At 38.1% G+C, this 12,973-nt stretch overlaps 4 protein-coding genes and 2 long non-coding RNA genes across 7 annotated transcripts; 4 read left to right on the plus strand and 2 right to left on the minus strand.

The window, feature by feature from the left end:
- Window positions 1-385: 385 nt before the first annotated feature.
- LOC130506182 (uncharacterized) lies at window positions 386-1,391 on the minus strand. The gene is made up of 3 exons (XR_008941921.1): window positions 1,303-1,391; window positions 562-1,205; window positions 386-471 (listed from the first exon to the last, which is right to left on the minus strand). It is a non-coding gene; the product is annotated as an uncharacterized LOC130506182 (long non-coding RNA).
- Window positions 1,034-2,522, plus strand: LOC130506181 (uncharacterized). The gene is made up of 3 exons (XR_008941920.1): window positions 1,034-1,169; window positions 1,364-1,445; window positions 2,292-2,522. It is a non-coding gene; the product is annotated as an uncharacterized LOC130506181 (long non-coding RNA).
- Window positions 2,523-2,659: 137 nt separating this feature from the next.
- LOC130506183 (beta-galactosidase 3-like) lies at window positions 2,660-3,540 on the plus strand. Its single transcript, XM_057000813.1, has 4 exons — window positions 2,660-2,964; window positions 3,062-3,157; window positions 3,257-3,369; window positions 3,474-3,540. Exons 1-4 carry the CDS (start codon window positions 2,779-2,781, stop codon window positions 3,538-3,540), a joined length of 462 nt encoding a protein of 153 aa, XP_056856793.1. The 5' UTR covers window positions 2,660-2,778.
- A 1,200-nt stretch (window positions 3,541-4,740) lies between these two features.
- LOC130506179 (phospho-2-dehydro-3-deoxyheptonate aldolase 2, chloroplastic) lies at window positions 4,741-7,210 on the minus strand. Its single transcript, XM_057000811.1, has 5 exons — window positions 6,679-7,210; window positions 5,979-6,256; window positions 5,606-5,882; window positions 5,285-5,530; window positions 4,741-5,207 (listed from the first exon to the last, which is right to left on the minus strand). Exons 1-5 carry the CDS (start codon window positions 7,138-7,140, stop codon window positions 4,941-4,943), a joined length of 1,530 nt encoding a protein of 509 aa, XP_056856791.1. The 5' UTR covers window positions 7,141-7,210; the 3' UTR covers window positions 4,741-4,940.
- Window positions 7,211-7,329: 119 nt separating this feature from the next.
- LOC130506178 (probable protein phosphatase 2C 62) lies at window positions 7,330-10,814 on the plus strand. Of its 2 annotated transcripts, none has more exons than XM_057000809.1 (9): window positions 7,330-7,604; window positions 7,752-8,845; window positions 8,958-9,130; window positions 9,318-9,384; window positions 9,644-9,734; window positions 9,830-9,996; window positions 10,076-10,219; window positions 10,332-10,460; window positions 10,530-10,814. In XM_057000809.1, exons 1-9 carry the CDS (start codon window positions 7,376-7,378, stop codon window positions 10,698-10,700), a joined length of 2,265 nt encoding a protein of 754 aa, XP_056856789.1. In that variant the 5' UTR covers window positions 7,330-7,375; the 3' UTR covers window positions 10,701-10,814. The 2 variants fall into 2 exon arrangements, with proteins under 2 accessions (XP_056856789.1, XP_056856790.1); XM_057000810.1 differs by having other exon boundaries at window positions 7,332-7,604; window positions 10,533-10,814.
- Window positions 10,815-11,255: 441 nt separating this feature from the next.
- Window positions 11,256-12,788, plus strand: LOC130506180 (protein ROOT PRIMORDIUM DEFECTIVE 1-like). The gene has a single exon (XM_057000812.1). It carries the CDS (start codon window positions 11,363-11,365, stop codon window positions 12,596-12,598), a length of 1,236 nt encoding a protein of 411 aa, XP_056856792.1. The 5' UTR covers window positions 11,256-11,362; the 3' UTR covers window positions 12,599-12,788.
- The last annotated feature ends 185 nt before the right edge of the window (window positions 12,789-12,973 follow it).

Genomic DNA, 12,973 nt, shown 5'->3' on the forward strand with positions numbered 1-12,973 from the left:
AACAGTTCTCGAAATCCTGGAAACCTTTCTTTGGCAACCTTTGCATCCAAAATAGTACCAACCCCAATCCTTGTCAATAGCATAGATTGTAGCAATGATTCTGCATTGCTCAATCTAGAAAGAAAACCAAAACGTTAGTCTATACACAATGTATACTGTAAGAATATATTACCCAAACCTCAGTTGATTGCTGTAGCTCTGCTATGTCTTTTGTTGGGTATTGCATCCAAGGATCACGCCTGATCTCTCTCTCAAGTTTATCTTGATCGGATTCAATCAGTGTCAAAGCATTGGATGCAACATCCCTATTAAATGTGAACCAACATAGCTATTTTAATTAACAGAACAAATCAATTTAATTAGTATTGATATAAAACTCAGAATACCTTTTGAAAAAAGCCTCAGACTCTGCAATTGGCGGGTTGAAAAATACTTGAGAAGCATCATATGAGTTTGAAATTTGAATCTCATCTGAAATTAAGAATTGTAACATAAATGTGAGTAGTAACAAAATTGTATAAATATAGGAAGTTATGTTATGATACTGGATAATAGGATTACTTCTGTAGGTGCCAACTTTCACAAAACGTAGGAGGCATATAACTGAATCTTCACCAGCCTCGTCACAGTTAGCTTTAGTGTTTTCAGCAAACTTTCCCCACAGACAGCAATTAATTCTACGGCCACTGAAAAAATATATATGTCAAACTAATAATTATAATGATAAAAAAAAATCTATGGTTTAACTTACACAATATCTGTCAAACTGAACTCGATTTTCTTTTTTGGTTTTCCTGAGCACTGAACAGTCTGTAGAGCTCCCAAATCAGACACTTCTCCAATAACATCTGCAAGTTGCAAAAAAAAAAACGATAAAGTTCAGGTTGAACAACAAATATAACATGAAACTTTAAAGCTACAGATATACCAATTAAGATGTTTGGATCTTCCACTCCATTCTCAATAGTTTCGAAATCCACCAAACTCAGAAACATGCTGTCGTTTTTGATTGATGATGGAGTGATATCAGTGGCATAGACGAAGTTGATCTTGTATTGGTGTTTGGTAGATCTGAAGGAAACACCAGGGTTAGTGATGTTGAATTTTTCGAGGTTTCTCCACATTCCAACACCAAGCACATTTGGAAGTTTCCTTGTCAACTTATCGAGGTAAGTCTTCTTACAGGAGGCTTGAATTTTTGTTCCCTTAAAAATAAAGAAAGGCATACGATTTTAGATAGGAGTTTAGTATAGTTTCAAGAGAAAACAATAGTAGATAGGTTTGATAAGATTTGAGACTTACTTGTGCATCAGACAAAACAATTTCCAATGATTCTCCTGAAAGTTTTGTGTATTGCTTCCAGGTATGGAGAACCTTTACTTGTACACGAGCATCTGTCATGAATGGTTTGAGGTCGGCCAAAGCAGTGAATTCCATGATCACAGGTATTTGTTTCGTGAGAGAAAGTGTGTGAGTTTTGATTTTAGGAAGGGTGAGAAGTTATAGGCTGTTGGAAAAATTTATATAACCAGAGGCAGTTGATGGAAACGATATAAGTTGCGTTAATATTTTAAAAAAATTAGTAACCATATAGGAGTTGTGCTGTAATTGCGGGATAGTGGGTTATGGAATATCTTTATGCATTTGAGAATATATTATTTGATTACTTGAATTTGAAATAAAAATTAGAAGAATAGATTTGGTGTTGTGGAAAATAATAGTTATTAGATTCTTGGTGCTTAAAAATAGGAGATTATTGGTAGTAGTAAGTGGTTTGTTATTTAGTTACGATGGTTTAAAAATAATTGTCATCTTCAGTCCTTTAAAGTAGGTTATTCAGATTGATTTGTTATTTAAACTGATGATACTGAGCAGTTTTTAAATCAAACTCTATAGAGCTGTTTAATATTAACGCAAAACCAGGGGTCGAGTAGTTCCCTGTGGTTTTTAATTTTATTTTCTTTTATTTCATTAATGGCATTTTGGTAATTTATGTTATCTTCTTCCCCATTTGATCAATTAGGTTTCGCAGAAAATAGTTCTACCATCCTCCATTGATTTTCTTATAAAATCCATTGACTGTTATGTGTTTTCGTAAATTCTTGTGCTAAAATCTTCCGAATTTTACTCATAGTACAGGATTTTATCTTCTACAAACCAATAAAAAGAAAAATAGATGAGTTCGATTTAGAGAAACAGCCATGGTTGATTTTCTGGGTTTAATTTGTTACATCTATTTTGGTGTTAAGTTATTTCAATCTCTTATATGGTTTATACATCTGTATTTGCAGATGATTGATCAACGTTTATGGAAAAGCCATATACTGTCTGAGTTGTCTGAGTTTGTGTCGAAAAGAAATATGCAGAAGTAATAGCTGTTCTTTAGATGTGGTAAGATATTAAGTTAGATTAGTGGTTAAGAAGTTATATAAATATGTCGTCTATAACCACCTGCATTGTTTGTTTGTTTTTTTTAAATAGACCCAACATATATCAATAGGGCATACTGCAACTTTAATAGTATTGATGTTAATAAAAACAAATAAATAAATAAAAGAAAAGAGTAAAAAATGGTGGGAAAGCGTCGGTAGGTCACGGCCACGTAGTGGTGATGCCAATAGACACTTGTGAAGTGCAATAAAACCCCTTCGTCCTCTCTTCTTTCTCCTTCGTCTTCTCTCTCTCTCTCTCCTTAAACCCAGAAGAAGAAGAAGCGTAACACTTCCCCTTCCTCTTCTCCTCTATACGTGTAGTCAATCTCTTTAAGGAAGCAGGTTAATGCAGAGCATGGGGACTGGTGATACTGCTCCACGACTGATTCTCTGGCTGTGCTTAGGGTTTTTGATTCTAGGCGTTGGTTTTGTTCAATGCGGCGTTACTTATGACCGTAAAGCACTTCTCATCAACGGGCAGAGACGAATCCTCTTCTCTGGCTCTATACATTACCCTCGAAGCACACCTGATGTAAGATTTCTAAAAATCCAAACTTTGACTCTCTGTTTCTTACATTTGATCAAAAGTTGTGAACTTTTTGGTTGTTGTTGTTGTTGTTGTGGTTTAGATGTGGGAAGGTTTGATTCAGAAGGCGAAAGATGGAGGCGTTGATGTGATTGAGACTTATGTTTTCTGGAATCTCCATGAGCCTTCTCCTGGCAAAGTAACTCTTTTTCTTTTCTTTTTTTTTGTTTAGTCTTGAGTTCTGTTCCTAGTTTATGTTGTGTCTTTTTTTTTTTGACAATTACTTGTTCCTTTTCAGTACGATTTTGATGGGAGAAATGATTTGGTGAGATTCGTGAAGACGATACACAAAGCTGGACTATATGCTCATCTTCGAATTGGGCCTTATGTTTGTGCTGAGTGGAACTTCGGGTAACCTTTTGTTTTTTGTCTCTTCAGATTCAGTTGCCTCTTAGATTTGTCCAGTTTATGTTTCTCATTTCTAAAGTTGTTTTCTTTTTTTGGGGAATGAACAGAGGATTCCCTGTTTGGCTGAAGTATGTTCCTGGAATCAGCTTCAGAACAGATGAGGTGACTGACTAAATTGACCAAATTTTGAATAAAACTGACTCATCTTATCTAAATTTAATAAAATATAATTAAAACCCAAAAATATCAGTTAGTTTCAATAAATATTAAAAAAAATAACAAATACACTCAATTCAATTCGACAATATTTTAAGTCGAATTGAACTATCTGAATCCACAGACCTACTTTCTAAAAAAGAAGGATATTTGGAAACTTTAAATGATTTATCAACTGATCTACTAAGACAAATTATAGAGTGTGAAGACACTTCACGACAGCATAACCAAACACAAAACAATAATGTCTTCTTTTACTAGTACATAATAACTTAAGAGAGTCTCTCTATACACATCTTATCATAACTAGTTTATTTTTATATCATATAAAATCTAGTAAATGATTGAAATTCTCAGAATCGATTTACGCGTGAAGAAGAAAAATGATATATACTTTGAAACTTAACTGATTTACCAACGGTTTATCAAGTGGTATTATTGGTTATAGTATTTTAATGGATTTATAAATCATTTTCGATTTAAAATTCTTTGATAAATCCATGATTTTAAAAACCAAATAAGCGTTATGAATTTCAAAATCAAAATAGATGAATTGTTATAAATCAATAAAATGGAATAAGTAGGACGAGACTTTGATCTATTTTAATAATTCAAAATAGGTTAATCGTAACTAAACTTAAATAATAACCTTAGTAGTTCATGAGAGAAAATGTTTGGGATTGAGAAATTGTTCAGAATGTACTAATTTTCATTGGTTAGTGTGGGAAAGTGACAAGGTAAGAGTTAGGAAGATCCAAAACTAGTTAATTACATACAAGAGAATATTAAAGCTCAAAACTTTGAACTATTGCCAGTAACTATAAATTGGAACAAGGTGAGAATTCATTTGTTACCCAAAAAGAAAAAGGTAATCAAGAACACCATAAAAATATATTAACTGAATACACAAAGTTTTTTGAGATATCTGACAAATAGCAAATGTCTACGTGAGAACTTCTCCAAACGTTAAAAGTTCAATCAAAATAACAAGGTTGAACTCAATATTTATTCCTTTGTATTTTTTCAAAAATATCTATAAATCCACTCAAATCCAATTTCAAATCAAATCCTTTAAGTAAATTTATGTTTTTAAATAACACTAGATTTTAAAATCATAAAACCAATACAAATTATTAGATTTTAATATGGATTTCAAAATTATAGAAACAAAAACACTCAATTTGGTTTAGATTTTTAAATCCATTAAAATACATAAACCAATAACAACCCTAAAGCACAACCAAACACAACCAAACACAACCAAAGTGTTACTTTACTAGGACACCAACCAAACTTAAACGACTCTCTATGCACATCATCATATCAGAATTGGGATAAAGGCATTGTCTTTGTGTCGTCTAGAATCCAATAGAAGACAGAAGGTTCCCGGAACCGAGCCTTCTCTTACGCAGACGCTCTGCGATAATGAAGGCAAGCTCCAGAGACTGAGAAGCGTTGAGCCTCGGGTCACAGTGTGTATGGTAACGTGAGCTCAGATCGTTGTAAGTGATGGTGCGTGACCCTCCAACACATTCTGTCACGTTTTGACCCGTCATCTCTAGATGAACCCCACCAGGGAAGCTACCTTCTTGATCATGCACGTCGAAGAACGCTCTCAACTCCGCCTGATATATATACACATAGATAGACATGAATCATGCTGCGCCAAAAAAAAAGATCATGAGCAAGAAGTATTATTTACCCTGATTGCATCGAAAGAACGAGTCTTTAGCCCACTTGGAGCCATGATGGTGTTCCCGTGCATTGGATCACTAACCCAAGTCACAATCTGACCAGCTCCACGTACTGCCCTGATCAAATGAGGAAGCTTCACCCTCATATTCTCAGCTCCCATTCTCACTATAACCGTTATCCTTCCAGGCTTGTTCTGTGGGTTTAGTATCTCTATCAGCTTCACCAGTTCACTTGGAACCATCTTATCACTCACCTGAGTTCACACAAACAAACAAAAAAACACAATCAAGATAAGGAAACTAAACAGTATTCAAAGATTATAACGTACCTTGATCCCAAGGGGGTTAGCGATTCCCCTCAAGAACTCAACATGAGCACCATCGAGTTGGCGAGTTCGTTCCCCAACCCAAACCATGTGCGCAGAGCAGTCATAGTAAAGTCCAGACGTCGAGTCTTCTCTCGTGAGTGCTTGCTCATAAGGCAGCAGCAAGCACTCATGGGATGTCCAAAAATCAGTAGTGGTCATGATCGGGTGTGCGTTCGTAAGCCCAGCTGCACCCATGAATCCTAAAGCCTCATCAACTCTATTAGCCAATTCACGGTACCTATTTTCATCATCACAAACACAACAACAGTTTCTGACTTAAGCAAAAAGTTTTGTCTCCAAACGATTTTTAACCACAAGTTTAAGACCCCCCAACCTGTCGCCCTGTTCACTATGTTGGCTGAAATCAAGATTCCACTGGCTAACTCTCTGCATTGCCGCATAACCACCAGTAGCAAATGCTCTCAAGAGATTCAACGTAGCTACAGATTGTGTGTACGCTCTTTCCATCCTGTGCGGATCAGGTATCCTAGACTTCTCATCGAAAGCATCACCGTTTATGTTATCTCCTCTGTAACTCGGCAGCTTCACCCCATCTTTCTCCTCAAACGGGTCTGATCTCGGCTTCGCAAACTGACCCGCCATTCTCCCCACCTGAAACACACAAACAAAACCCATCAAACAAAACATAAACTTTCCACAACACACAAGACTCAAAACAAACAAAACATAAACTTTCCACAACACAAGAGACTCAAAACAAAATAACATAAACTTTCCACCACTAATTCAACACACACGACACAAGAACAAACAGAGTTTAGTAAAAAAACCGAACCTTGACACACAGAACACAGTCACACACAAAAGACTAAAAACAAAACAGAGTTGAGTGAAAAATCAAACTTTTAGACACAGAATCAACACAAAAGACTAAAAACAAAACAGAGTGTAGTGAAAAATCGAACCTTGATAAACAGAATCAACACAAAAGACTAAAAACAAAACAGAGTTTAGAGAAAAAATCGAACCTTTATACACAGAATCAAAACAGAGTTTGAGTGAAAAAATCGAACCTTTATAACAGGCATCTGACCACCGAACATGAGAACAACACCCATCTGAAGAAGAACCCTAAAAGTATCCCTAATGTTATCAGCGTTGAACTCCTTGAAACTCTCAGCGCAATCACCCCCTTGGAGCATAAAGGCCTGACCCATGGCGGCTTGGCCAAGCTTCTCCTCGAGTTTCCTCGCCTCTCCGGCGAAGACGATGGGAGGGTAAGAGGAAAGCGTCTCCAGAACAGAGTCGAGATCCTTCTGGTCCGGATACTCCGGCAATTGCAAAGCTTTCATCGATTTCCAGCTGTCCAAGCTCCATTTAGCGGGACGGGAGGCTGATTGAGAAGATTTATCGGGGTCGGTGGAGCGGACGGCGAAGACGGGGGAGAAGGTGATCGGACGGCGAGGAGGGGGGCGGTAAGGTAGGAACGATTTGGTTGGGAGAGGAGAAGAAGAAACGTTGAGAGTCGTCACCATCTCTGGTTTGGAGATTGACGGCCGGTTCTCGAGAGGATAGAGAGAAGGAGAAAGGTGAGATTTTTAATGACAATAGATAAGTGTTTAAGTAAGAAAAGTATTAGCCACGTGTCATGCGAATAGCGAACATGTCTGTGTGAAACAGAAGGTTACCACCACTGGGTTTTTATCTTCAGCTTCTTCTCTCTCTAAAGCAAAATATGTGACTGTTACAAAACTTGAATGTTAAAGTGTTATGGCAGATCCTTTGATGCTACTTTCTCTTCAACCTCCTCCTCTGCCTTTTCTGATATTTTCTTCTTCTTATTCTTCTCTTCACCGTCGATGGGGTTTGTCTCGGAGTGGGATTAGATTCTCTGTTTCTGAGTTTCGTTTGTCTTCTCAACTACAATTGGCTAATTCTACTTCACCTTCGCAGTCTTCTTCTACTGCTCCGGAGAAGTTTGATCTCGTGTCTACAACTCGTAAGCCTTTGTTTCCTCTTCTTCCTTTTGCTTTTTGGTGTGTGTCTATAGATCATATACTTTCAAAGCAAAAAAAAAAAAACTTCTAGATTATATTTACTTGATTCGGTTTGAAGTTTGGTAACTTATAGTTGTTTGGATCTGCAGAGCTCAAGGATGGAAGCCAGGTCTTTCGATTCGGAGATGCAAGTGAGGTTGAGAGGTATCGTGAAACTGAAGAAAAAGCGAGATGCTTAGAGCTAGAGAGGAAGCAACATGCTGAGATAGAAGAGGAAGAAGCCAGTGAAGGAGTGAGAGATGGAGGACATGCATTGGCCGATCTAGATCCTGTTTCTGAACTGGAGTCTCTCAAGGAAAAATCTGTTGTGAAGATAAAACCGGTGAAGTCTAGTACTGAAACAGTATCTGAGAAAGAGTATGGAGCTCCTCCTCCTGCCCGTCTCAGCAGTGTGATCAAAATTAAGGATCGTAAAAGGGTTCGTTCTCCTGCTAAGAAAAAGAAAGAAACGCCAATTCCAGTTACTGTTTCGGGGAGTGAAGATGAAGCTGAAGCTAAAATTGCTAGTGTTTCTAATCTGAACTCTATAGTTAGTGTAGCAGAAGTTATTCCTACTAGCGCTACTGAAGAAAAGACCAATGAGAATGTAGAGCCACTTTCTTCTCAAGTCATGGAGAAAGTCTCAGTGAATGAAATAAGAGGAGACTGTGAGACAAATGGTTATCAACAACTCACTGAGAGTCGTGTGGAGGAGCAAGCAACACCAATATCATCTAGTTCACAACATGGCTCGCAGTTGAATGATCTCAAGGAAGTTGCTCATGTTTCTACCACTGAACTTGATGACAGTTTGGAAGAGAGGAAAAAACTGATGAAGACTTTTGAAGCTGAAGAAAATCTTGTCGTTGAACCAGCAGCTACAGTTGAACTTGATGTGTCTCCTGATGGACTAGTTGTTGTGTCTCCTGAGGAAAATCTTGTCGTTGAACCAACAGCTACAGTTGATGTGTCTCCTGATGAACTAGTTGTTGTGTCTCCTGAGGAAAATCTTGTCGTTGAACCAACAGCTACAGTTTCTGTGTCTCCTGATGAACTAGTTGTTGTGTCTCCTGATGAAAATCTTGTCGTTGAACCAATAGCTACAGTTTATGTGTCCCCTGGTGAACTAATTTCAACTTCCGAAGCAACAAATCACAGCATTGAGGAGACTGCTGAAACGCCTGTGGTTGATACGTCTGAAATGGTGAGGTCCTAAGTCTAAACCATTAAGTAGTTTTAACAGTTATAGAAGGAAACAGACATCAGAGATTGTCTGTCAACAGCCATCACTCTAATTAGTTTTCATTCTTATAAAGGCAAATGACGGAGAAAATGGGACTTCAACCATAGAAGATGAAGTAGCTGTGATTGACAGTAAAAATGATAATGGTAGCATATCTAAAACTGTCAATGACACAAATGACGAAAATCTCCAACTTCCTGAACCTGAAACAGCTAGTCTTCAACCCATTGAAGTGGTTTCAGTCAGGTTAGTAAGTGATATATTTTACTCTTAAGTGTTTGTGAATGCTTAATGAACTATACTAATTGTCTTGCATAGATACATATCTGCATGCATACTATGTACATATATTCATACCTTTTTAAGTATCATATTGCAGCTTTTATAAAAGCATGCTTGTTTTACTGTGCTTGGATGCTTTACTTCTAAACAGGGAAGAGCTTGTGTCCAAAGCATTTTACTTGGAATCTGGTTCTGCTTCACTCCAAAACCCCTTTAAGGTACCTGTGATTGATTCCTTCTGTTTGCAGTTCACTTGTTTTCAACACGGACAACGGGACAAGTAGTAACTTTACTATCACCTTCTGCATTTCATTAATTCATCACAATCTTCTTTCAAAACTCTTACACTTATGGATAATTTGTGAATATGATTTGACCCTATGGCATATTAATATTATTAAAGAAACATTAGCTCTAATTTTTAGATACTTAAAGATTATATTATATGGTTAGTAATGTAAAAGTAATGATGTCCAGGCATTGGCAGGTAGGGAAGATGCTTATTTTATCTCTGAGAACAACAACTGGCTAGGTGTTGCAGACGGAGTCTCTCAGTGGTCTTTTGAAGGTACGTTTTAAAGTTTTCTTCGCTTATTAGTTTCCAAAACACTCACTTCTAGCTTTTTCTTATTGACTGTATATATGTTTTGGTTCATCTTTCAGAAATCAATGAGGGGATGCATGCTCAAGAACTCATGAGCAACTGTGAAAAGATTATCTCTGATGAAACTGCAGAGATATGTGATCCAGTTCAAGTTCTTCATAGAAGTGTCAATGAGACTAAGTCATCTGGATCATCCACAGCCTTGGTTGCTCATCTTAGCAATAATGTGAGACTTGGTTAAATTAGACAATCCTGTTTAAAGTGATCACAACAGTGCGTTTTGATCATGTAAAACTACTTTGTAGGAACTCCACATTGCCAATATTGGAGACTCAGGATTCATTCTCATCAGGAACAGAACAATATTGCAGAAGTCAGCTCCTATGTTTCATCATTTTTGTTTTCCCTTGCACGTTACACGAGGCGATGATGTCCTAAAACTTGCAGAGGTACGAGTTGATATTACTTAAAAGCAATGTCAATCATGTTTCCAAGTAGCAGACATACACTCTTGAATAGTTTATTTAAAATATATGCGGTCTTGTTTCACACGAACTACAGGTTTACAATGTGAATGTGGAAGAGGGTGATGTTATCCTTACAGCAACTGATGGCCTCTTTGACAACTTGTATGAGAAAGAGATCGTTTCAATTGTTTGCAGGTTACTGGAACAGGGTTTGGAACCTCAGGTGCTTAATGCTACAAACTTTATTACATCTATTTTTGTTGAATTGTGTTGATTAATATATTTTTGGTAGCAGAGAATAGCAGAGTTGATAGCTGCAAAGGCACAAGAGGTGGGAAGATCTAAGACGGAGAGAACGCCATTTTCAGACGCAGCTAAAGAAGAAGGACATGATGGATACAGAGGTGGTAAACTAGATGCTGTTACTGTCATCGTTTCACTTGTAAAAACTGTATCTAGCTAAGTAGTAAGTATGCAATCTTCCTCCCCCACTGTAAATAAAGAGAGTGATATTATAATACACATCACCTTGTTGGTTTCTCTATTCTTTAATTGAAACGATGTATAATCAAGTAAAGACTGATTACAACTAAGTAGTGGAACAGAACATGATCCAGTGAACATAGCTGGGCTGTTTCATGCTTCCAGTCAGGGCTGGGATTTTGAACCGAACCGTACTAAAATGCGATTTTCGGTTTGATAATCAGTTAGTTTGGTTTTCTATGTTTTAGAGAAAAAAAAATTACGTCTAAACCATACCAAAAACTTAAACAGAATAACCAAATTCAAATCGAATCAACCAAAATAACTGAAAATCATTTGAATTTATCAGAAATTTTATACAAAATTCAACCTAGATCAAAAACTTAAGTATACCGAATCGAAATTTGTGGTGATTTTGGTAAGTTTTATGTTGACTAAACCGAATAACCCGAACTAACCGAACCCGATGGCCTACTTCCAGTGCTAAAAATAGACCGAACAATCTCAAGCGCTACAAACATTGGACCGGGTCCAGATAGTGAACCCTAAAACCAACACTTAACTCTCTCTCTCTCTCTCTCTCTCTCTCTCTCTCTCTCTCTCATCTGCGTCTCCTCGGAGCCTTTCAGACAAGAGAGAAAGATGAAGTCTTTACTGAGAAACGTCTCCACATTAAAACCCAAGACCAAACTATCGACAAAGCTTCTACCTTTAATCCACCAAACCCTCTCCAAACCCTTCTCTCAATCCACAACCATCCCCACAAAGCAAGAACGAGTCCGCGACCACGGCTACGACAACTACATGGAAGTCGAGAAAAAAATCCGCAAAGTCGTCAAGTTCCACTCCCTCATCCTCTCCCAACCCCAAAACACCATCCCAATCTCTCTCCTCGACACCTTAGCTCGCCGCCTAGGCCTCGGCTTCAAGCAGCACGAGCCTGGCGCTTTCCTCCTCAAGTTCCCTCACGTCTTCGAGGTCTACGAGCACCCCGTCCAGAGAATCCTCTACTGTAGGTTAACACGCAAGGCTCTTGATCAGATCCGTGACGAGCAAGAAGCTGTGCTCTCTCAGATACCAGACGCTGTTACTAGGCTGAGGAAGCTCGTTATGATGTCCAACACTGGTAGGATCCGTTTAGAGCATGTTAGGATCGCTCGGAGTGAGTTTGGTCTCCCTGATGATTTCGAGTACTCTGTGATTCTGAAGCATCCTGAGTTCTTTAGGCTTGTTGATGCTGACGAGACTCGAGATAAGTATATAGAGATTGTTGGTAGAGAGCAGAGCTTATCCGTTTGCGCTATAGAGAGAGTTAGAGAGGTTGAGTATAGAACGAAAGGTATAGACGCGGAGGATGTTAGATTCTCGTTTGTAGTGAACTTCCCTCCAGGTTTCAAGATAGGGAAGTACTTCCGCATCGCTGTTTGGAAATGGCAGAGGCTTCCTTACTGGTCTCCCTACGAGGACATCTCCGGCTACGACCTGAGGTCGTTGGAAGCGCAGAAGAGGCTTGAGAAGAGAGCCGTCGCTTGCATCCACGAGCTGCTGTCTCTGACCGTGGAGAAGAAGATAACTCTTGAGAGGATCGCTCATTTCAGGAACGTTTTGTGTTTGCCTAAGAGGCTGAAGGAGTTTCTTCTGCAGCATCAGGGGATATTCTATATATCGACTCGCGGGAACTACGGGAAGCTTCACACTGTGTTTCTGAGAGAGGCGTATAAGAGAGGGGAGCTTGTGGAGCCGAATGAGGTTTATTTGGCTAGGAGGAAGTTGGCTGAGCTTGTGTTGATGAGTCCTAGGAAGGCTAAGGTTGATGCTGAGCTTGTTAGGTACAGGAACGGATTTGATGATGAAGATGATGATGATGATAGCGAATGAAACGAGACTCACTCATTGTTCTGTGTTGATTTGAATCGAAGAAAGATGCCAAACAAGATTGCTTACTTCAGCTGCAAGAATATACTTTGGGAACTACTCTTTCTCATCAGTAATATTCTTTAACTCGATTCATATGAAACAACCTGTGGAATATTAGTTTCTTGAGTCATATGGTTCAAGCTAAGAATCATCTTACCTGTCTACTTATGCCAAGTCCCAAAAAGAAAAAAAAAATATTCTTTCTTTGCTTATTTATGCAAAAAAAAGTCCTTTTACGCAGTCAATATAAAGACATTTTTTTCTTTGTAATAAATATCGTAAATGTCTTGGTCTCTGTCGTTATCAACCTTCATCATCACCATCACGTGATTGGCT

This window comes from Raphanus sativus, unplaced genomic scaffold (assembly GCF_000801105.2).
Source record: "Raphanus sativus cultivar WK10039 unplaced genomic scaffold, ASM80110v3 Scaffold2967, whole genome shotgun sequence".
NCBI classification, from domain to species: Eukaryota; Viridiplantae; Streptophyta; class Magnoliopsida; order Brassicales; family Brassicaceae; genus Raphanus; species Raphanus sativus.